Source organism: Fopius arisanus, unplaced genomic scaffold, assembly GCF_000806365.1.
Source record: "Fopius arisanus strain USDA-PBARC FA_bdor unplaced genomic scaffold, ASM80636v1 scaffold00038, whole genome shotgun sequence".
Lineage (NCBI taxonomy): Eukaryota > Metazoa > Arthropoda > Insecta > Hymenoptera > Braconidae > Fopius > Fopius arisanus.
In genome coordinates this window covers 60833-84252 of record NW_011887777.1, presented here as the reverse complement: position 1 = coordinate 84252, position 23420 = coordinate 60833, and the positions used below count along the sequence as shown (strand labels likewise).

The following is a 23420-nucleotide window of genomic DNA, read 5'->3' as shown; positions in this document are numbered from 1 at the left end:
ACTAATTTGAGTCGATATGAATCGATTGTAGTCGATTTTTAAGGAATGGGCAGACAGGGCCATTACATCGAACAAAAATCTCCCCTTGTTCAGAGTAACGAATTAATGAATTAATTAATCCATCTTTTGCAAGTTCACTCCAGAGAATGTGCCTTACGAGAAGAAATTGAATTTTCCCAATTTATACTACCTGTTGGGGATGGAACATTGAATATGAATGACTGCGAAATATATTCAGCCAACGAATGTATAATACATTATATCTAGAGAGATATCTCCAGATGCAGATATCGCAGAGGATTTATATGAGGAGGTGATTAATGAATAACCGAGATATTAATTATCATTCTCATAAAACATTCGCAAATGCATTTGAAAACGTGAATTTGATTAGCGTTAACTACAAGGATAATAAGGCGCATTTCAATTATCTATATGGCACAATCCGAGGGATCTACCTTATCGACGCAGTTGCCTCTATTGCCCGCTGTCAGCTAAATGACGACTGTCAATAAGCTCTTAGATTATCATCAGTGACAAACTTGTATTGACATCAGTGAAAGTCAAATAATGAGAATCATCCATTGCCGGTTACCCCAGAAAATCTACTCCCATTTAAATTCATCCTAATCCTAACCCGTTGGATTAATTAATAAAACTAATGATTAATTAATAAACTTTTGATCACTGAAGTAGAAGTCCAATTGCAATGCAATCTTCAGGTAATTCTGAGTGTGATTAGAATTTAGATCATAACTGAATTATATCGCGAGAATAAACATCAAGAAGAAAAAGAAAAATGAGTGAAAGGGGGAAACCGCACGAATGGCTGCAACTCTCCAGACTAAAACAAAGTGAAATAAAAAAAAAAAGTGGATTATCATTGGTATGTAACAAATTGAAACGGACAGTATCTCCCCTTCCCCAAGACATGCACAGTAGAGCGACAACAGGGATTATTGGTTTTTCTCACTTAATTCAAATCGAAGTGGCGTATTTGGAAAGCCATCTCTCGGTCTATAAATAGGTCTTAGGCTTACCGGTCCATCGTGTACACCAATCCACTGAGAAAGAGAAGATGCGAGTAAAAAAGAGATACTGGGAAAGGAGATGAATGGATTTGGTAGGCGGTCCAGTGGTTGGACTTTAGGTTTAAATCCAGCAGATGTCGTGGCAGAATGACTTATCATAGGAAGGGGACTGGCCGGTGTTGGAGTGGGCGGTAGCAGAAATGTCAACGCCTTGTTACGCCCATTGACCAGCCCTCGACGGTTTCTTAGCAGCAGACGCGTCGCGACAACCAAGTAGACAACCAGCAACCAAAGCACCGGGTTCTGTATACCCGTTGTTATCCAACACGATAGCCGGTTGTAACGTGCGTTACCCTCGATACCCTTGATAAACAATAAAATCATTGAGACAATATTGAGTCGCGAGTGGATAACAAATGTGATTAATTGGAATATTTAATTGGTAGATTTTTAATGCACTGCCATCGATGTCAAAAATGTGAAACGATTGTGACCACTGCCAGTGTTAACACACACGATGAATAATGGAAATGTTCGGTGTGACTCGTCGAGAATATCAAGTAGTGATTAAATAAACATTCTAATGAAACTCAAGAATGAATTTGATCAATCGATCGTTATAATTTATTAAGATGCTTTATAACTGTGATAGAATTGCTCATTAAAGTGTTATCATACTCAATGTTAAGTAAAAAGGTACAAAATAACGATTAATAATTGTTGACACATGACGGATAATTTCGTCGAGATTGATGATAAAAATGAGGAGATCAGTGAATTAGTGGATTAACGATGCCTAATCTCGATATGGAGATAGTTAATCACCGTGTGGTATCACGAGCGGAGGGTAATCATGATCAGAGAAGCAAGAAATGCAAAAAAGAGGAGGGGGATTTGTCGGATTGTGAGAGTGAGACGAGCGAAGTGTTGAGCGTCGGTAGTGAGCCAACACCAGGTGCAGATGGTGTAGGTGTTGAGCCGCACGAATACGAGACAGCTAGATACATGAAGAATCCACTGTCAAGATTGGAGTACCAGGATGATCGACGGATTGGTATAATATCATCGAGATCACCATCGCCGTCGCCCTCCAATGATTCCGGTAGTTGCAATGTTGCCCACAGTCCAGCGAGCTACTGCAGCCCCCAGCAGCCACCCTCATCACCAACTGCATCGTCAGTGAGATCACCAGCATCATCGAGTGCCACAGCCTCATCACCAGGACGATCGGATACTATTCAGGATGGTGTTGTTTCATCGAGGTACCAACCACCTCATCAGTGCTATCCACAGCACTTATTAGCAAGATTTACTCGTGAATCTGATTTAGCTGATTATCCGTCCGGTACGAAGATACCCATGAATCATGAATTACCTTACACAAGTGTCGATAGACTGCATAGAACGCCGATAAGCCTTCCACTAGCAACTAGACACTCCTTGTCACCACCATCAAGTACAACAGTCAATGGTCTCCAAGCAACCGGCCCACCGACAGCCTTTCATTCCAATTGTCGTGATAACTCCCTACTTGTTCATTCAGCTCATCTACAAGTAACGACCCATCAACTTATTCACCAGTCATCACAACTCCAGCATGTACCATCAACAGCGTTAATTCATCATCATCATCATCAGCAGCAGCAGCATCAGCATCAGCTCTCTCATTACAATCAACCACAGTCGCATAAAATCAATCAGCAGGTACAGCACAGATTGTCCGTCAGTAAATTAATCCAAAATTCGCCAATTAGAGAATCATCCAGTCCGGTATCACCCATTCGCGATGACTCGACCATCAGAAATAATGTCTCACCGGCAAACAATAGTCTTCAAATAAATAACAATAATAGTCATCATCGAAATAATAATGAGGACAATAATAGCAACAATAATAATAACAACAATAGTAACGATAATGATAATATACAAGGAAATTTGAAGTTCAGTATAGACAATATATTGAAAGCTGATTTCGGTCGGCGAATAACAGATCCAATATCGTTGAAAAAATCACGCCCCAAGAAAGTTGTTCAGAGGCCCATTGATCTAACCAAGGACTTTCTCGACTCGTCCTCGGAGAGTTCAGATCGTGGCTCGGAATCGACAAGTGTAACAAATCCATCCCCAGTGACAACTTCGGCAACACCAGCGTTAAATGGTACATCAACAACCACTGGATCTGATACATCGAAGCAGATGCTGTGGCCCGCATGGGTCTACTGCACCAGATACTCGGACAGGCCATCCTCTGGTGAGATTAAAATCCTCATTATATTCATTAATATTCGAGGGAATAGACCAATTATGATCGACAGTTCAAATCAATCAACGAAAATTCCACTCTTCCCGTTTATTGAAATTTTACTTTTTCCATATTTCATCGAGACAAATATTTAAAACATTTTTTTTCGGTCTCTCGTTGAGTCCAGCTGACGGTTGATTATCTCCAAAGAAATGCCGTTTTATAATAAGAAAGTCGTGACCGAATGTATCGCATGGCTAAATCGCCGACGCCGATGGCATCACCGTAATCGGTTGCCTCTGCTTAATCGTCCAATTGTGAAGTAAGCGGGTTCGTCGGGTCGAGTTTGGCTGTTCACCGGGCCCCAGTGGACCCACAATCTCCATATAGACTGTTCCAATTAATAATCTCATCTTCGGAGTTCAGTAAACCTTTGGTAATCGTCAATATCATCTCAAGCGCCATATCGTAATGCCTCGTAATTTCTCGTTGAGTATTATGGTTGGTTATGGGGTAATGATGTCAACGAGTCACCCCACTTGAATACAAAGAGAATTTATTTTTAAAGAAAACAGTGAGCAAGGACAAACGAGGCACACGACGAGCGGAAGTGCACCTGTCGTCGGGTCGTGATCATGTGATAACTAAGCGCGAGTTTACGAGTTGGTATAAAAGCAACATTCGAAGGTGATAGGTACTTGTTACCATTCGGGAGATGAAAGGAAACCCGAAGATAACTACGATGGTGGGCTTTCTATTACAAAGTCCACTCTCTTTTACAGTATTCGTGTTGCTTATATCGGGTTAGCATCCTCAAATCTCTCACAAATTAAAAAAAAAACCCTCAAATTAATTAATGCATTTATTCATTATAATCGACCTTTTGGGCCTTATCTGCCCAATTGTTGAAGAAACTCTGGGGATTATCTGCATTTTTTTAATAAATTCTTCTGATAAATTTAATTTCTGCTGTCAATGCCAAACTCGCAGTTTTAGAAATTCACTATTATTTCCAACCTTCGCATAATTTGGAACTTTTTATTTTCTGAAAATTAAAGTTCGGTCTAGAATCTAGAAGCAAAATGAGCGAGTGATCTCCAGTTTTTTCGGGGGACTAATGAAAATCAAAACATCATTTTGGGTGACTAACATCACCAAATACTACTGCTAGTGATGAAGATGAATATCTGTCATTATTCCTCTAAATGGGCCGAATGAACAGGTACGAAAACGGCATTCCAAAGATGCATGTGGTATATATATACACAGACCGTATACACTAGAGCGGAGCGACATGATAAATAACTAACACCTCGCGTATATAAAAGTTATGTGCCCACTGAGGAGTCGTCTATCCATCTGCCCTCTCATTCTCATGATTCGTCTCAACAGGAACTCCTCGGAATACATTTATAATCCTTATTATTTAATTAATCTTATTCATCATATTTGTCCTGTTGGATGAGACACGTGATGTATCGAAAAGTTATATCTTCCATACAACTAACCGCAGATGCCATGTGTAGGGATCGTTTTCAGCTGAGTAGGATTAGACCAACGAGGTATCAAATTTCTTGGAATGAGATTCCCCTGAAAAATTCACCATCATCTTTTATTGACCACTAACAAAAGTAAAAAGACCACATTAAAAAAAGAGTCTAACGCCAAATTAATGCTATTATAACACAACAATCATAATAACTAATTATTTACACAACACAAAAACCCTGGGATGAATCCAATTTTTCAAAAATTCAATTAATTCCATTTTTCAATTCAATTTTCTCACGTGTACTATATATTCTTGCCGGTGGAAATTTATTTGTCCCAGCCTAAAGGAGTGAAAAGTATTGGGTATTCAGAGCCATTAATGATCATTTAATTCACCAACGGGCAATTTCGATTCGAAAATTTCCGTGATCGTGCAGTAATGTATCTTTACTTCTTCCCCTTACGGGTATCACATCGGATGCCATTGATTAGTCCGATCGAGAGTTAAAAAAAAAACGGCGATTGCCAGAGGAAGGCGAATTAATCGCGCTCCGGTGAAATGTGAAATGCAATTGCCTACCATTCATCGTTGATGCTGAATTGTGATATTAAAGATCCCTTCCATCGCTTTCTCAATCACTATTGAGTAAAACGTTCCGCGTGGTACATCGAATTGCGGAGGAATCAAAATAAACCGCTCACCTCTACTTCCTTTATAATATCCACAGAGCGTTCCGCGTGTTTGATACCCACTCTCCGATAAATAAAAACCCGTCGTAAAAGGCTCAATGGAAATCGAGAAAATAAAAGTGAATAAAAAAGAAAACAAATGGAGAAAAGACGCCACGGCGGGCGTGAAATATCCCATTTCTCACTGGCGGTACACTCCCTCAAGTAATTTGGGACGAATTAGTAGCAATTAACAATTACTAGGCAGCCAGAAATAGCCAGTGGAGACTAAAAGGAGATGAATGCGAGACAATGACTCGGAATGTAAAACAGCCGGGAATATATACCGACTATTACGCCGGGGACATGTCATTCATTGCTTGAAGAATATCTCCCTGAATAATATCAGCTCATTCATTTATTATTATTATTTTTTCAAGCAATCCCCCTGCAATTCCCCTGAATTTTCAAAACAAATTGAAAATTGCATGAGCATTTTCGGGTGAAATTATATTCAACCTAGTTCTCGTTAAAAATTACGGGACTGTCATAAATTTTTATTTCAGTAGAACGCTATTTTCACTTGAGAAAAATCCCCGTAAAATGACGCGACATCAGTAACATAAACATTCAGATTATTTCCATAATTTTTCGCGAAATAACACTTAGCCCCACGTTCACACAACTTTCACACGATTCTCTGTGAATTTTTTTTCCGGTACAATTTCAAATTCATATTACCGCACATATATATTCTTCATTTCCTTCTCCAAACTATAATTCCAATTACAGATGTACCTAGAAAATAATGTACTCAATGAAATAAAATAATGATTATTAATTATTGCGATGAGTGACTGAAATTTGAGTGTAGTGTGAGTTTGGGGTGGGGAGTGGGTGAAAAATAAAAAGTCAGTGGATTGAGAGATATTCGAGTGATCTCGCGAGAAGGGGGGGGGGGGGGGGGGTGAGAGGGGTAAGTGCACACGTATGTAGGTCTGTTTTTGTATGAGGATGTTGATGCGTGTCAGAGGACGATACGTGGCCTGGACACAAGGAGCCCTGATCCTCATGGTATATGCGTGCCCCTGTGCACCGCTAAATGGTGGGGATAACCGGCAACTTTTTTATGGTGGGGCGAAAGACTGAGACTCCGCGTGCGGTCCCTTCTTCAACGGACCACCCAAGTTGAGACTTGGCTTTCCCTTCACTGTCTTCCCCGTGTACATGTGTCTATCTATATATCTCCAGTTATTCGCACACATTGATGGATATGGTTAACACACCTACGCAACCATGCACTTTATTAACAAACCGAGTTGAGGGTATTACAGTGGTTACACCACCACTTCAAAACCTGTGAATTACTCAAAAACCCACCTATTTACGGATAATCATTGAATTATTCATTTTCTATGGAATATTCGCGAATCAAGGATATTCTCGGTAGTAATCAATTGATCTGTAGAGAATAAAAATTACTCTTAAATAGTGATATAATATATTTATCGTCCTCGTGAGAATACTGCCGAGATTAAACAATTAAAATACAGTAAAAGTTAATTAAAAGAAACTCTAATAACAAGGTTTAGTAAAATATGTCAGAAGATATCTAATGAATCGATGTGATCTCATTCGAGTTGAGAGTCGAACTGCCCGATGGATTTTCCGTTTTTGGGACCTTAGGCCCAAGTCCTCTTTGTTTATGACTCAGACTAGGGTCTGCATAACCAATGTCCAAAATGGTTTCTAGATGAAAAACCCCGAGGTGTCGGGTAGAGTCAAACAAGGCCCTCATTGTCCTCAACTGTTTATTATCCAATCCTAGTCGAACGCGTTTAAATTTTCCCTCACAGATCAATCATTAGGTTTGTCGCAACTCTAATTAAATAATTATTGAAGAATATAAATATGGCGCTGCATGTAGGAGGTAATATATTGCCGACAATTTAATTAAATGACTCGATCTTTCATTTATTGTTAACAAACAAACTTTAGTTAAAGTTTCGATATAATGTAAGGTAGGTTGTTAATGTCCAATGTTGCTTGCTCGAGAGTTTGTCTCCAAGTGTCCCCGGTTAACAATTCGTCCAGGGTGACCGGTCTACCCACTTGACAAGGCCCTTTGTCTATGGGGTTGGTCCACGTGTTGGGCTTTTCCGTCATAAACAGCCTAAATGTTTCTATAATTCCCTCTGATCAGTTACAACGAGCCTCTTGTTCGTTTTAACGTCGAAAATATTTCCAACATGATCAATCATTAGATTCATCGCAACTCTATTTAAATAATCATTGCAGAAAATAAATATGGCGCTTCATTATTATGAATTTGTTTTTATTAATGATTGTAATCCAATTTTTAAATTCGTTGAATTGATTTTGAAGTGGTGGATCTGTTAGATTTCGAGGAAATATTTTATTGAACATTCGACTTGAGGAAAACCCCTAGATTCACTGGAGAATTCACAATTTTTTTTTGCAATGATCATATAATCAATGGCGCGATGGCAACGTACTATGGAATACAAGTGGTTCGGGATAAGACCTCTGTAAATAGCTGCAGGGAATGACCCTTACACCTGTTACACGATACATGGAAAGGTGCAACTGTACCAGGAGACACCATTCGAGTCCATAGCACCTATTGCCTCTTTTCATGGTTCTTTTCATCCAACACTACTCCAATATTTCACCCTGCAATGCCACAAGTTGGTACAATGAACAACGCACCCACATCAACACATTATTTCCCCTAATGAACCCAATATAAATTATTCTCCATTGACCAAATGAATTGCTGTATAAATAGTATCAAGTTGTGTTGGTATCGGTCAGCGGAATTGAGTGATAATAAAAAAAAAAAGATTGACGAGTGGGTATCGGAATCGAATACGAGTTGTCTGGACGGTGTTGAATATTTATGCACCACACCATTATACCCTGCTGTGATATATGATATCGTATGTCGTACATTCCAGCAATTATCATTTAACAAGCCAGTGCTTAATCGCTTCCACTTTATTTAGTAAATATATGAATTCATAAACCACTGATAATCGATCTGTCCATTGCAACTTATTGCAACTTATTGAATAAAATGAGTGTGTCATTCAATCTTTGAAATATCAGGAGTGAAATCGTTATCCGATATAATTACCACGATATTCTTTTATACTAGAAGAATAAAAATATCTCAATTACCAACATCTCATCGCAAGATATCAATCAGTTGAATTTAATGTCCATCCGAGCAATGTATATGTTTACTAACACTTTAACATTTTGCTGGATGCATTCGTTACGGCACGTCGCGTACACACGGTAATCTCGATCTTTCACTGCACGTCCGATCACCCATTGCCACAATTAGCTGACAATGCTAATTTACCATGAATATGAAGTACATTTTCAGTGAAATTCATTAGGAATATCTGTAACCAGTGGTATAACCAGTGGTAAATTTTTTTTCAATTAATTGCTGTTCCTTCACTGCGCGATTTTTCAACATTTGGTGACTGTCATTCCTTCATCATCTTTTCATCGGGATTGAGACTTGACTGTTCGATGTTTAGACACTCGTGGAGTCACAACCAAACACAACACGTTCATTCGTGAAAGGGGGAATAACATACTGGTCCGATCGTCCCGTTAATACAGCAAAATTAAAACCCTATAATTTATGGACCGTTTGAAGCAAACGACGACCTGGTGCTATCCACTGAATTATGGCTCTCTTAACTAGACCTGAGTTATGACGAGCCTGGCAGTTTATTCCAGACAGAGAAAAGCTCATTTCAAGATACTTTTCATCTCCCTCGGTTTTGTTCTTGTCAGTTTTTATTCTGATGCTGAGTAATCCCCTGAATTCCACCAAATGCATCAATGATTCTCATTCAATGAAGGGCCGTTCGAATATTGCTGTTTAAAAATTCACAAATTGTTAGAATATCAAGTTAAAATTCATAGAAATATATTGAACTGATTTATAATGATTAGAAAAATGAATCGATATGGAAGGCTCCACGGAGTCGCTTCAGAGTTTGTATAAACATAAACAATGGTTTTACAAGAAACAATTGTAGGGTTCATTCTTTGGTGACGAATATTCTTATGGTCTTTGTGGCTAGTCTTGAGTCTTTTGGAGAGATTGATAGACTTCAGGTTCTTCCTCGTGCGAATTTAATAAAGAAATAGTGATTAGAGTTTATTAACTGTGTTTTAATTAATTTAACTATCCCATTTCTAATACAAATTATTAACAAATTTTTTCTTCCGTGTTTTCCGCAAACCATCGAAATTCGGGCACATCATGAGGTTGATCCCAATCTAGACACATTAGGACGATAATTTTTATCCGCCTAACAGCCGGAGCCACTAAACGTTCGTGCACTTCTGGTGCACCTGCCATATTCATGATGACCATCGGTCAAATTTTCGTGCATCCTGAGCAGACACGGGGGAAATAAATAGGTAAATTACCATGTCCATACGAAATAATCTTACATGGTAATCCTGACTATGTAACACGTCAATATACGCCATGTACTGTAGCACCCATTGCCATATAGAAGTAATGATCCATAGGTGTTACATAATTTTTATAGTACTACTTGAATGAATCTCTCATTAAGTCAGAATATGATGTTTAATTAATACAATTATAATCACAAATACAAAAACCATGTAATTCTGTCCGACGGTTTGCCTTTTCCCGAGCCTCAGGCCCACATCCCTTTTATTTACAACTCAAACACCACCAAATCTCAATATCCCAAATGATTTTATCAATATCTCAAATAAAATTCCATTGTCCCCACTCCGTCCTGCTAATCCCAACCAATACTATTAAAAATTTTCCCTGTAGTAATTCCCATAAAAATCACCGCGAAAATTAAATTTTCAACATTTACTTTACATTCCGACCCACTAGGGTACCCCAACAATTGATCAAGACTTTAAATGATTACATCACACCACTTGAAGTTCAGATGAATATTTTGGGTACTTCCAACGCTCATCGATGAATCCTAGGACATCGACATGGAAAAACTAATTATTCTGGGGGAATGAATGAGTGGATCAATGAAAAATGAAAAACCCTTGACGGTTGAGGAAAGGGGAGTGAAGGGCGGTTTAGTTTTCGGGGGAGCCATGAACGTCTAATGTATGCCAGTAGGCTAGCACGGTGGTCTCCCAACACAGTGTGGGTGGTCCGCGTTCTCCTCCCTCTCGCCCTCCCCCTCCGCCACCCCCTCTCCACCTCCCCCCCTTATCTACCTCTTTACTCGCCTCTTCCTCCCGCCATCAGACACTTCCCTCGTATGTGTATACACTTAGCTTCCAACATGTGCTTTTATGAATGCGTATTCTATGTGGACTTTCTTTCATGTTCATAAGCACTCGTGCAGTTCCGGGCCATGAGCAAAACCGTCACTTAATGCATTGCGAGAATTCACCATGAAACTTATCACGTCAATTAGTCGTATCAGTGAATTTTAATGTATCTCGTGAAATAGAGCGATTGAGGCATCTGCCATTGCATCATCTTATGATCTCGGTATTAATTCACGGATGTTTTGTCAAATGGAGAGGTATTCTGGTCTTGATTCACTGGTGCGTTGGAGTATGCGGTTTTGTTGTGGCTCAATGAGTTGGGGATAATGGACCAGTTGAAAACCGGTTGATATCATCGGAGAGGAATCATAAACCAATATTGTTGGAATTGATGTCGGCACGTGTCGGTGACAATAAGGAGTAATTTCAATAATCATTCATTAATGCTGATGATGATCAATATAATAACACGATAAATGGAGTTTTCAAAATATTCCAATTGTCGGAGGTATCTAATCCTCAATTCGATGCATTTATTTATCAATGACAATTGTTGCAACAGTATACGTTAAAATTAAATCTAAGAAACAGAAGTAAAAAATTCTTCTCATAAGTTTGAGCATCGCACAAGAAACCTCCCAGTTAGTCGGGTGGCACACTTATACAAGGAAAGAGTATATAACAGACTCTTCCTCCTCATCTTGATGAAGACGTTTCTCTAGGTTAAGGGAACTTTGACGTTTTTATGGATCAGGTCCCAGAGTTTTTTTTTTTCTTCTCCCCCTCCTCCTCCCTCCCTCCCCCAAATCACCGCCTCTCTCTCGCTCTCTCCTTCTCTCTCAGTCTCTCTCTCTGTCTCTCTGCATGATATAGTATTATCAGTCCTCTCTCTTCCACGGACTCCCTGCCATGCTGTTGCTACATGTTACAGGGTTGAGTAAAAAAATTTTTTTCTGTATTCGTTGATCTCTTTTCTGTTGCGGTGGCCCCTGGCCCCGACCAGCTCTCGTCCCTACATTGACGGGTCTATCATCTTACTAATTCCTTAATGGGAGATTTTTGAGTTTTAAGGGCAATCTCGGTGGACAGAGTCACTCATGCGATAACTTTTGACGGAAATTCATATATTTTCACTGATCTCGTTTATGATTACGTCGTGTTCACACTGAAAAAACTATATCTGACGCGGAAGAATATTTATTGCGTCAGTTTGAATTGCAGAGGTTTTGATAAAATTATTTGTTACAGAATTACTTGGAGCCAATGAAACTGTTGATCCCTAATGATTTATTGATCCCTTATTGAATTACTTTTCTCAATGACTCGTTAGTCTACAGAGAGTTCTCCGAGATATTTACTAGGATTTAATGATACTCAAGTGCAATTACATATTCAAATATATTTTTTTATCGGTGAAGGATAACGGTGGAGTTAAACCGCTGATGATTCAATAATTCCCCCGAAATCTTCAATGTTCACACGGATAAAAATCGTTTTCTCTGTTGAATTTAACACTGTTAGAGGAGGTTATACAACTCGGGTGGTCCCCGCGGATGTGAACGTGAGTCAAGCCAACGAGTCAGTCTCCAGGCATCTCTTCTTTATCTCTTTCTCTATCTCTCTTCTCACCACTGGACTCTCTCTATTCCACTCTTTGGTTTCTCCGGTGCGATTATCGGCCGTTCCTCAAATATTTCACTTCTGAATTCCTGCTTACCCATTGATAGTGTATAGTTACCAGGCTACCGTAAAGAATTTCCAACCAACCTCGGCATCCTTTTTTTTTCATCCATCCAATTGTTCAATCATCGGTTAATTCTCGGTGGACATTGGGTGTGTTTACGGATTTGTGGAATGAAGGTGAAAATTCCAGAATGTGTATTCCGAGGGACGATCATTAAGGCTTGTAGCGTGTCTTGGGACACCACAAGATCCTTAACTCAAATTTGTTGCCAGTTAGTGTCGACGGTAGCTGTTTTATGGAGATTGTATTCCGGAGTGGATCGCGGAATATATTGAGAGATCGACGTCGTAACTTGTTGTCCCATTTCTATACCCACCAGGAATTGTGTTTGAGGGAGATTATGCTCTGTGAGATTGAATATCGTGTTTCTCAGGGTTCTTCGTTACCTTCTATTGCAAAATTGCACCGAGAAAATCATTTATTCCACCCAAACATCCATTACTTCAAAAGAATTATTGATATGTCCTGAAATCGCATCCCTAATGGCCTAATTCCTGAAGACCACAGAATCCCACAACTACCTGATGACTTTTTGGAGCTACATAATTGCAGTAATTAAAGAGAAATGGAGTATTTCGTTGAAATTCGAAATTCAGTGCAAGTGGAACATTCAAGGGACATTGTGGATGGAATATAAATAAATTTTAAGTGTAGTGGACACATGAGGTGAATGGACACCCGGAGAAACGAAATGGAATTGAGCTGTCAATTGGAATATTTTTGTATAACCGTTTGGGCCAAGTCATCACCCTCGGTATGTATATGCTCATGGTAATCTCGTCGGTTGAAAGAGCCATTCAAGTGAAACTGTAAGTTAAACCAGCAGTAGCAATAAATTAACATTTTATTTCACCGCCATCAATTGTCCAAATGACCAAGAAGGTCTCTGCAGCATCCTCTGGTCGACGGTGTCTCAATGTCATTTGGTATTCTGTCGTTTGAATAGTGCAATATTCTTGGAAGCCGATGTATATCATCTTTTTGTGGAATTTATCTTTCTTTTTTTTTCAATGTTTTCGATAATCTTCTCATTGCACGGGTCTCGCGTCAATGTGACAGGAGGGCAAGCTACGACCCTGTTGAAATAAACCTGTTCTCTTCTGAATCTCTTCCTCACAAGTCGATAAAGCCCAGGAGCCCTTTCACATCCGACTAACATCTCACTAGAATTCTTTTTCTAATCACTATCTGTCCAAATACAACGTGTTTTACGGTCATAAGATTGATTGAAAATTTTATGAAATTGGAATTTCTCAGTTGTATCGTCAATGTCCCCGGGGGGAAAATTTATTGGAAATTTTAACCTCGCGTTTAGTTACAGTCTGCCACTCAAGGAATTTTCTCCTAGACGTTATTGTAAAAAACTGCATGCCTCGGATAAAAATCACTTTTTTTATTCCGTAGAAATGTTTTTTTTTAAAATTATTTGACGAGTGATAATTGGGTGGCAATATATTTTCAATTCAGATTTAATGGAAAATTCTCATCATCGATACATTGAATAAATTGAATAATCGCAATTGAATTGAAATTTTTGAAATTGAAAGATTGAAATTCAATTAATTTTCACGTACTGAGTGCAATAACATATAATTACGGAAGCCGTTGCAATAAAATAAAGATTCAGACAAATCATGTGAACGTTTTTAGAAATATCTGTGAAAATACGGGAAATAGCGGAATTTTCGTTAAAATCTTTTTTGTAGAGCTCATCGGAAACTACAAAAATGTAATTTATAAAATTTTCTGTACTTCTCGTTGTCTCGGAGATATTTGTGAAAATCGGTTTACTACCTCGTTGTACAACTTGATAAATTCCGATCGTTTTTCTCTGTATATTTCTTCTTTCGTCACATCTCGTTGAAAAAAAAACACGCAATTAAGTGATTTTCCGAAATAAGGGGGAGGTAGTACATCAAGATAAGTACACGCTGTGCACTTTTACCCAAGGCATACTTAACCAGCGGAATAACATATTCTTTGGGCTGTGAATCAATCATTTTCGGATTAATGCACTCATTGGAGGAAAAAGGGGGTCTTGAGGACATGCCCTTGGCTCGTACTGATGAATAACTTCCGTTTTTTGATGAGGGAAAATAATACCGTATTCATTCAAAATGGAGGCAGTGGGAATTTTGTAAGTTTGACAGAAATCCCTATCTGATACGGTGTATAAAGGCGTATTTGACAAATTACAAAGAGGGACACCAACGATGTGTGGTGTTGTGGTCCGGTTGACGACTCGAGACAATGAATTTACTTCATAAATCTCAATTCAGCCCTGTCTACTGGTCAATTAAAATTAATCTTTCGGACGGGACCACCGCAGGGACAGCTGCCAACTTATTTGCCTACGAGATGTGATTCTTTTTTATTACTTCCCAATTGAAGCTGCGAACAATCATTCATTACGGCTATATTTTCTGGTCAATTCAACTTGTCGAGAATTTATTGGCATTTTAGTGACAGTTACATTTCAATTTTCATGTATTTTTCATTAGAACTCTGCGAGATTTCAAATTGCAAAAGATCGCAAATGCAATTCAACGCCATTTTCAAAATAATCAATTTTACCGATGCCAATATTTTTGTTATCTATCAAAATATCGCAACTCAAAATATTTCATAAGTTATTTATATCATAATCCTTGCATTTGCAATATTTTTTTAAATAATTTAATAAATCGCAATGTCTCGACTTGAAACATTATTGTTGGGCTAATATTTTTAGAAAAGAACGGATTTACCCTATAATGTTTTTACTTGCAATATTTTTTAGAATATTCTGAAAGGTGATATTATTATTGAATAAAATTTAGAGCAGTCACAAAAATTTTCACTTGCAATTTCCGACAAACTTTTCCACTCAAGTAGAAGTTCCCGGAATATAGATTTTTTCCCACTTTTTTCTCCCCTCGATTCATTCAGACAGCACGAGTCGACCGGTTTACACTACCTAAATTGATAATCCCGATTTTCTACTCGATGGGAAAAATTATTCATCCGTGACAGGAGAAAAAAAAAAAGCATACGCGTAGGGAGAAAGAGCAATAAATCTAGAAGTAGAAAAGGAAACAATTGAGATGAAGGAGGGGGAGAAAAATATAATAGAGAGAGTTAAGATGTGTGTATTTTTGGACTAACCGCAAAATTAAGATGTATCGCTAATCCAGTGCGGATAATTTGCATGTCCCGCCTACGCGACGGTTTAACGTCCTCTCATGATAAAAAGCAGGGCCCACCCATGGTTGACGTGCCCGACATATTAATTTCACTTCACTTTTTTCATCAATCAATTCACATTCGCTAAATGTGCCAAGGTCGAATAAATTGCACGTTATTTCACCGATTGCATTGGCATGTTTCCCCCATTTTCACATATCAATCGAATTACAAATTAAATTTCATGGTTAATTCCACTTCTCCGCATTGAGCAACCGGATTCCTTGATTTATTGTTCACTCAATGTTGCTAATAAAACGGAGTAACGCGACCGTTGTAAAAAAATATCGAAGCAATCTCTTGCCGTTGGATGAATAATGTAACTAGTTTTCTTCCGGTCTATCTCATATATATCCCCGAGATTATGGAACAAGGACAGATCAGTGATATTGAGCTATTACCAGATAATTAGAGCCTCATCATTCGAATTCCTCCGACAATCGACGGATTCTACCGATAAATTACGTCTCAATACGTGATATTCACTGGAATCGTCTTAAAGTTGTCTCATACATTCAGAAAAAAAACGACACGAAGAAATTAATTCATTTCAATTAATCTCTCAAAGACATTCCAAAATTTCATAAGAATTAAAAATCTAGGCGAAGACTTCCCTGAATTATCTATTATACGGGGCTTCACTCAGTTTCAATTAAAAAAATTTTCGCTTGAATATTTAAACAATTAACTCAATCGTTACTGAAGAGGAGAGGGTATAGTTTCAAGTGCAATTTCTTAGAGTTGTATCTACGCTGGTAATAAGTAAATAAATAATGATTGTCATAATTTTTCCTGGCGAAATGATGTAATAGTCAGAGCGATCACTAAATTTTTCATTTGACTTGAAAAAAAAATAACGGCGTTTCACTCAGTTTCAATTTAAAAATTTTTCGCTTGAATATTTAAACAATTAACTCAATCGCTACTGAAGAGGAGAGGGTATAGTTTCAAGTGCAATTTCTTAGAGTTGTATCTACGCTGGTAATAAGTAAATAAATAATGATTGTCATAATTTTTCCTGGCGAAATGATGTAATAGTCAGAGCGATCACTAAATTTTTCATTTGACTTGAAAAAAAAATAACGGCGTTTCACTCAGTTTCAATTTAAAAATTTTTCGCTTGAATATTTAAACAATTAACTCAATCGCTACTGAAGAGGAGAGGGTATAGTTTCAAGTGCAATTTCTTAGAGTTGTATCTACGCTGGTAATAAGTAAATAAATAATGATTGTCATAATTTTTCCTGGCGAAATGATGTAATAGTCAGACAGCCCTTCTTCGTCCCCATTATAGAGTTCTATTAACACATTAGCCTCGCGTGTTTCAAAGTATTGTACTAGGGGAGTTGTCTGCCTTCTCATATAAACTCGATGCTAATATAGGCACCCCTTGCCATTACTATATCTCCTGTCATTGAACCGTAGCAAATTCAATGGATCCTCACGCTAGAATTAATTAAATCCTCAAATTGTTTTACACTTTCATAAAAAAATATTCAGCCCAATCGATAATTCAGTTGATAAAACTTCAAAGTGTAGCATTTTTGCAATTGATATTTATTCTTGAATTATCGAATCAGAGGAGTGAAAATTGCAAATAAAAATCACGTGTGATTCTGGAAGGCTAATTCATTAGCCTTCCAGACGATCGGGTAGTTGATCGGCAATGGTTAATTTTTTATGAGATATGTTATCATTAATTTCTTTGGATAATTACGCTCAAAAGGTTAGACTGTTCAGAGGTTCGGATTGAGCACCACTTTTTGGCCACACAAACGTTGCGGTGGCTCCAATTAAGCGAGTAACATTAATTTCAACCACCCAAGTCCAACCCGACGGTTAATCGTTTACCTCACTCAGTTCTGTTTAAGAAGAGGCTTTCACAGCGTCCAAACTCCTCTCCGTTCCATTTCTCTCCACTACGTCTTACGCGCCTTAATTTATCCCCTAGGATTAGCATCGTATATATACAGACTGATGAAAATATTTATGATACACGTGTATCAACATGTTTATAAATCCCGTGAAATACTCTTGCATGGGATATCCTGACGTTGTCGTGTCATTTCTTCACATGTTGCAAGTGCTCTCTTCTATTTTCTCATTGAATCAACGGGAGTTGGCAAAACTCGCAACAGATGCTTCCGGAAAATTCCGAGATAACATTTATTTTATTAGTCCTTTTCTGTCGCCGGGAACGAAAAATTCAATATCAATTATTTTTTCTGTTTTGTTGAATTGAGCGAATGACAATTTTTTAATTATTTAGAGTTTAATTCAATTTCAATTAAGAGCGGTCACTAAATTTTTCATTTGGCTTGAAAAAAATAAATAACTACATTAACTAAATGAATTCAATTTTAGAAATTTCTTATCAGTCTGTCGGTGTTAAAATGTCAAGTATTTTTGTTTGAAATCTTAAGTGGAATTCTTTAATAATAAAAGAGAAATATTTGTTCTTGAATCATCCGCTTTCGAGTAATAAATTAATACCGAAGTTTGACAGCTCATCAATTACAAATTCCGCACGACACCTAATTTCAACAGAAACAAATTGAATGTCATGCCAAGTAAATACAATCTAATCCCCTCTGATAATACATTCCTCCAACTAATTCCTAACTTCACAAACAATTAATAAACATCAACCATCCCCAATAATGATCTCCCATAATTCGCACCGCTCTCCATAAAAATTCCCGATGCACCAAAGAACTGACGATTACAGTCGACAACAATTTTCAATTGTCCATATTGCTTAATCGTCATTTAATTGCAGTGCAGAAGCGGAAATATATCTCACTAGATACATGCATGTACATAAATACCGGTGAAAGCTGCATTAATAATAAACCCAGGAAATAAAGATCCTGCGCTCAACCGGAGAATTTCGACAGGCTGTGCATTTCCAGTGACAAATGTCGCGGTATATATTTTTTCATTATCCTCAAAAACTATGACAATTAAGCGGTGAAAAATGCAGACGTACATAACATCTGATACGTGGGTTAAAGGATAATGGAGAAGAAAAGGGGAACTACTTAGCCGCGCCTTAATGGAAACAAGTTAACGACCCGTAGAAACGTAAACGCAGACACGTATTCGACTTGCAGTAACGATCAACGAGTGACCAATCGACGGTCATTACTCACACGGGAATTTAACACACCGAGTGGTTAAAATGTTAAATTTCCACCAATAGCATTCCCTCGAATTTTATTGATGCATGAATAATCCAATAAAAGTGCTGTATAATTTTGTGTAATCGGTGTGTATTTATTTTTTTTGTTCTCAGGACGAAGTAAGTAATCCTGATACACAGACTGGGCAGCTAATCTAAATCCAACATGAAAGATAGACTCGATACAAATACCAAGATATAACCAGTGGAGGGGCGATGGTAATGGGTAGAAATTTCGGTAGTAATGTCTAACTCAGAGTCACCAATGGAAATTAGCGGTTCACGTCTAACCGTACATTGGTATGCAAGATACGTCAAGTTTCTTGCCAGAAGGTCTTGGCATTATTGGTTTTCATCCCCTTAACACTTCATGAGAGAGGGTTTAAGCCCCCTTGAGAGAGGAAACACTTCAACCAAGCAATTAGACTGCCATTTGTTATCTCAAGTAATTCCATTAAATGAAAACAAAGAGAAAGCATTGAGAAAAATTATGAATTTTTTCAGACAGAATGTCATACTGCTGATTTTTTATTTCGAGTCATTTCGTTGGATGAAAACAAACGGAAATTATTGAGAAATATTTTTTATTGTTGTTGAATAAACAATTTGAGCGGTCGTTTCGAATTTTATAATGTCGTTATTTGTACGTATATAATTAATACTAATTACCGCGGAAACAATTGGCATTCTCGTTGGGGATTCTTCTGCACAATATGTTCGTGGATCTATGAGAAATTTCTTCCCGAGTGTTCGTATGTACAATGTATTTACTAGGGATAGTATTGGCAGAGGTAAGATGTGAATAGGAAGATACCGTCGGACGTTGATCGTTATTATTTGATTTATTTCCAATTATCCAGTGTCTGCAAGTCATTTATTATTCAGTTTGAATTCATAAATTCAGAGGGGGGAGAACAAATAATATACTGCATAAAATACTTTTGAAAATAATCTGCTCTCCGGTGAGAATATCGAAGATATATTTTTTCATCAGTACTTAGCAGTCATTACAGTCGAGAAAAACAATTTTTAATACCAAGTCAATGGTATTATGTTTAAATACCCGGGTGAAGAAAACTTTAACGGGGAATTTTCTTTTTTTTGAAACTTTTGAAAAGAAAGTCCAGAATTATTTTTCAAGGACTTTTAATAAACTTGCGATAATTTTTTATAGAATTTTTTAGGGAACTTTGACTGAATAATTTTTTGTCAGTGCAGGTGAAATGGGGTCGGTGAAAAAATCGGTTGAGCAGTAATTCAAGTGACATTAAAAGAGAGTGTATTTTTCTTGGGGTGTTGTACTAAAAATGATCGGAGGTTAACGATGCAGATATCAGCTAACAATAGGTTGTGTTCACGTGTGCCTTCAGGTCCGAGAACGAGGCGGGTGAAGAGGTCGATTGACACGAAAGCCGCTGGTTCAACACCCGAGGAGAAAAGGCCTAGAACTGCATTCAGTGGTGACCAATTAGCAAGACTAAAACGTGAATTTGCTGAGAATCGATATCTCACGGAACGCAGGCGACAGCAATTGTCGAGGGATCTGGGTCTGAACGAGGCGCAGATTAAAATTTGGTTTCAAAATAAAAGGGCGAAAATAAAAAAAGCAAGTGGCCAAAAAAATCCACTGGCACTTCAATTAATGGCACAGGGACTTTACAATCATTCAACTGTGCCACTCACTAAAGAGGAGGAAGAGCAAGCAGCCGAGCTACAAACTAAGTGATGAAAATGATTTTTTAGTTTTATCAAATAATTCTGAGAAGTATTTTCAAATGATTGTATCAGCGTTGCAAATTGTCTCGAGAGAATTTCGCTTTTATTTTTTTTTTCTCTGTATTTATTACAGATAGATCGAAATTGCAGACAAGTGCATTAAAAATCCACGCACTTTTTCACTCTGCCGATGAAATTGTTTTCTCTTTTTTTTACAAATGCATGCAACAAAGCTCAGTGCCATTTTATTTATTTATTTCCATTTCACAAATTTCTTCATTGATTCAACTGAGATTATAATGTAAAATGAATTGCCAATTGCTGGTTATTCGCTCATTAATTTATTGTAAAAAAAAATGAAGAAACCTTGTAAAATGACATTAAATTTTCGAAATGATATGAACAATTGCTATGTGCAATAATATATCATATGCTGGCAAATGGGAATCTGAAGATAATTAAATTATAAATAAAGAAGTGAGTTACTTATATTGTACATGTGTGTATGAAAGGGAAAGATTAAAAATACTGTGACATGTGAATATACCTGAAAAAAGTCACCCCTAGCGGTAACATTTCCTATAGACTGTTTAAAATAAAGTATCTTAGTTATTTATTTACGTTTAAGTATGTGAAAAAATGAATAAACGCAAATTGAAACAAGTTTTTTCTACACTCTACTATTTATTTATTAATAAATTACCAACAGAACTATTGACCCTTAAATATGTCAATCCTCAGACCTCGTATTGTTTTATATTCAAATAACAATGAATAATTATTGTAAATCACAATTGAATACCGAAATGGTAAACAAAGAAAAGCGCATTTTCTTCGAGTTCAGCTTCCAGCGGATATCTCGGAATCGACGGAACAAACTGAATTTTTTACGTAAACATTTTCTCTAGAAAAAAATGAGAGCTACAAAAAAGGTCATTACAAAAATATCATTATCCTCCTCCAATTCCGAGATACCGTCCAAAAACTGGTCTCGAAAAAAAAAAAAATCGCGCACATCTCAGTTGACAATCGGATTAATTGACTAATTAGAATAAAAAAATAATGAGGCTGACGTGTACGATGGAGAATCGATGATGATAAACGGGGATTTAATGAGGCAAAATTTCATGAGCTGTAAGACAATGAGCATAAATTTCCCTGGAAAAGTGGGCGTAGGGAGTACTTTTGGGGCGGGTCGATTTGGTTTGGCGCATGTGCTCCATGGCATCACCCCGGTGTACTTGATTATTTTTTTTCTCTCTTTTATTGTTTTTATGGTACCGAGGATGAAAGAGGGTAAAGAGGCACACGCGCACCAAGCGATATCAATTGATTTACAGTTGAAAGGTGGCCATGGTTGATATCAAGGTTCAACCACGCCTGTTTCTCCCTGCATGTTTTACACCAACGAGTTATGAGCTCTACGCACTCAGCTAGAACATAGCGCACACCTCGTTTAACCCTAGCTCTATTATCAACTCACTCCAAACAATTCATTCAGTATCAATTTTAGAGGCTGTTCAGATAACACAATTTACGGTCTCAACAGATTGTGATTTTATGTGATGGCTTTTCCGACTTTTGAGTGATTCACGAGATATCATATCTGGTGTAGGTGTCCGCTCATCTCCACCGAGAGCTTCAGATGTTATCGAAATGGTGCTAATTGGATTGGGAAAAATATTTAAACAAATACCTTGAAGTTATCAAATTTTTTAAATATTTCTTCAACTTCCAGAAGATATCTTCAACTTCTGTATTCATTATTTTTCTGGTTATTAATATCAGAATGTTTAATAAGTTCTTATTTGTTTGATTTCCTCTTGGAAATGATTTCCACAATTTTTCCGTCTTTTTCCAGTGAAAACTGATCTCCCACTAAAACGGGGACTTCCCACAACAACAAATTAGCCAAAATTTTTCTCTCCGCGAAGTGGGATGAAATGAGTTTAAAGTTACAGTGAATTTTTCTTGCTGTGAATTTCTCGTAACTCTTACCTCGATAGCCAACCAAGTCAGAATAAATTCTTCAGAAATTGAAAGAAGATAAAAAAAAAAGAAGAAGCGATTTGACGCTAACCTGTATGTGGGTATGTCGATCTTTCGAGGACGATCGTTAACAGAACGAGAAGCATTTAGCCGGTTGTCTCAGTGCAATGTGCACAGTAGTAGTTATACTGTGCCTCTATTGCACCAGTTGAAGCCGCCGATGGATGCCAGAATGCCATCAACTCACCGGTGATGGCGATCCAAGAAGCTATATAGAGAAAGAGAGGCTAAAATCCCCCTGGAGGAAAAGATCCCAATGCTGGCGGGTATTAAAATTAATGGTCGACCGCGAACGCTGACGCGTCACCTTATACCGCCATGCGTCATTCCGATTGACCAATAAATTATCACGGAAGGTCTTTTCTATCCCATCGACGCTTCTTCACCCATTTTTCAATAGACCAAAATCTAGGTGCTTCTTCTCTCCAGTTTGCATCCACCGGATTTCACCGAAGGTCGACCCTTGAACCTCATTATATCGCACGCAAGAATTTTCCCTTTTGCGCACGTCCAGAAGAAATTTGCGTTGGACATTTCTGCTGGGAATGTGGGTCAATCTAATTGCGTAATTTAATTTTAAGTCTATTTTTTGACTGTGAAGGGAAATGAGAAACAAATTGATAGTGCGTGATGATTTTCTTTTGAATTTTGGAAGTTGCGAGGGGATCAGCGTTAGGGAATAGCCGTCGCTGAATCTATGATGTTACGTCACGTGTGAATAAACTCCCGAAAAAAGAA

At 37.7% G+C, this 23420-nt stretch overlaps 1 protein-coding gene across 2 annotated transcripts; it reads left to right on the top strand.

The window, feature by feature from the left end:
- Window positions 1-1323: 1323 nt before the first annotated feature.
- On the top strand, window positions 1324-21277 carry LOC105266376 (homeobox protein invected). 2 transcript variants are annotated; one of them, XM_011304493.1, is made up of 3 exons: window positions 1324-3285; window positions 19032-19037; window positions 20288-21277. In XM_011304493.1, the coding sequence occupies exons 1-3, from the start codon at window positions 1824-1826 to the stop codon at window positions 20641-20643; spliced, it is 1824 nt and encodes a 607-aa protein (XP_011302795.1). In that variant the 5' UTR covers window positions 1324-1823; the 3' UTR covers window positions 20644-21277. The 2 variants fall into 2 exon arrangements, with proteins under 2 accessions (XP_011302795.1, XP_011302796.1); XM_011304494.1 differs by having other exon boundaries at window positions 20265-20406.
- The last annotated feature ends 2143 nt before the right edge of the window (window positions 21278-23420 follow it).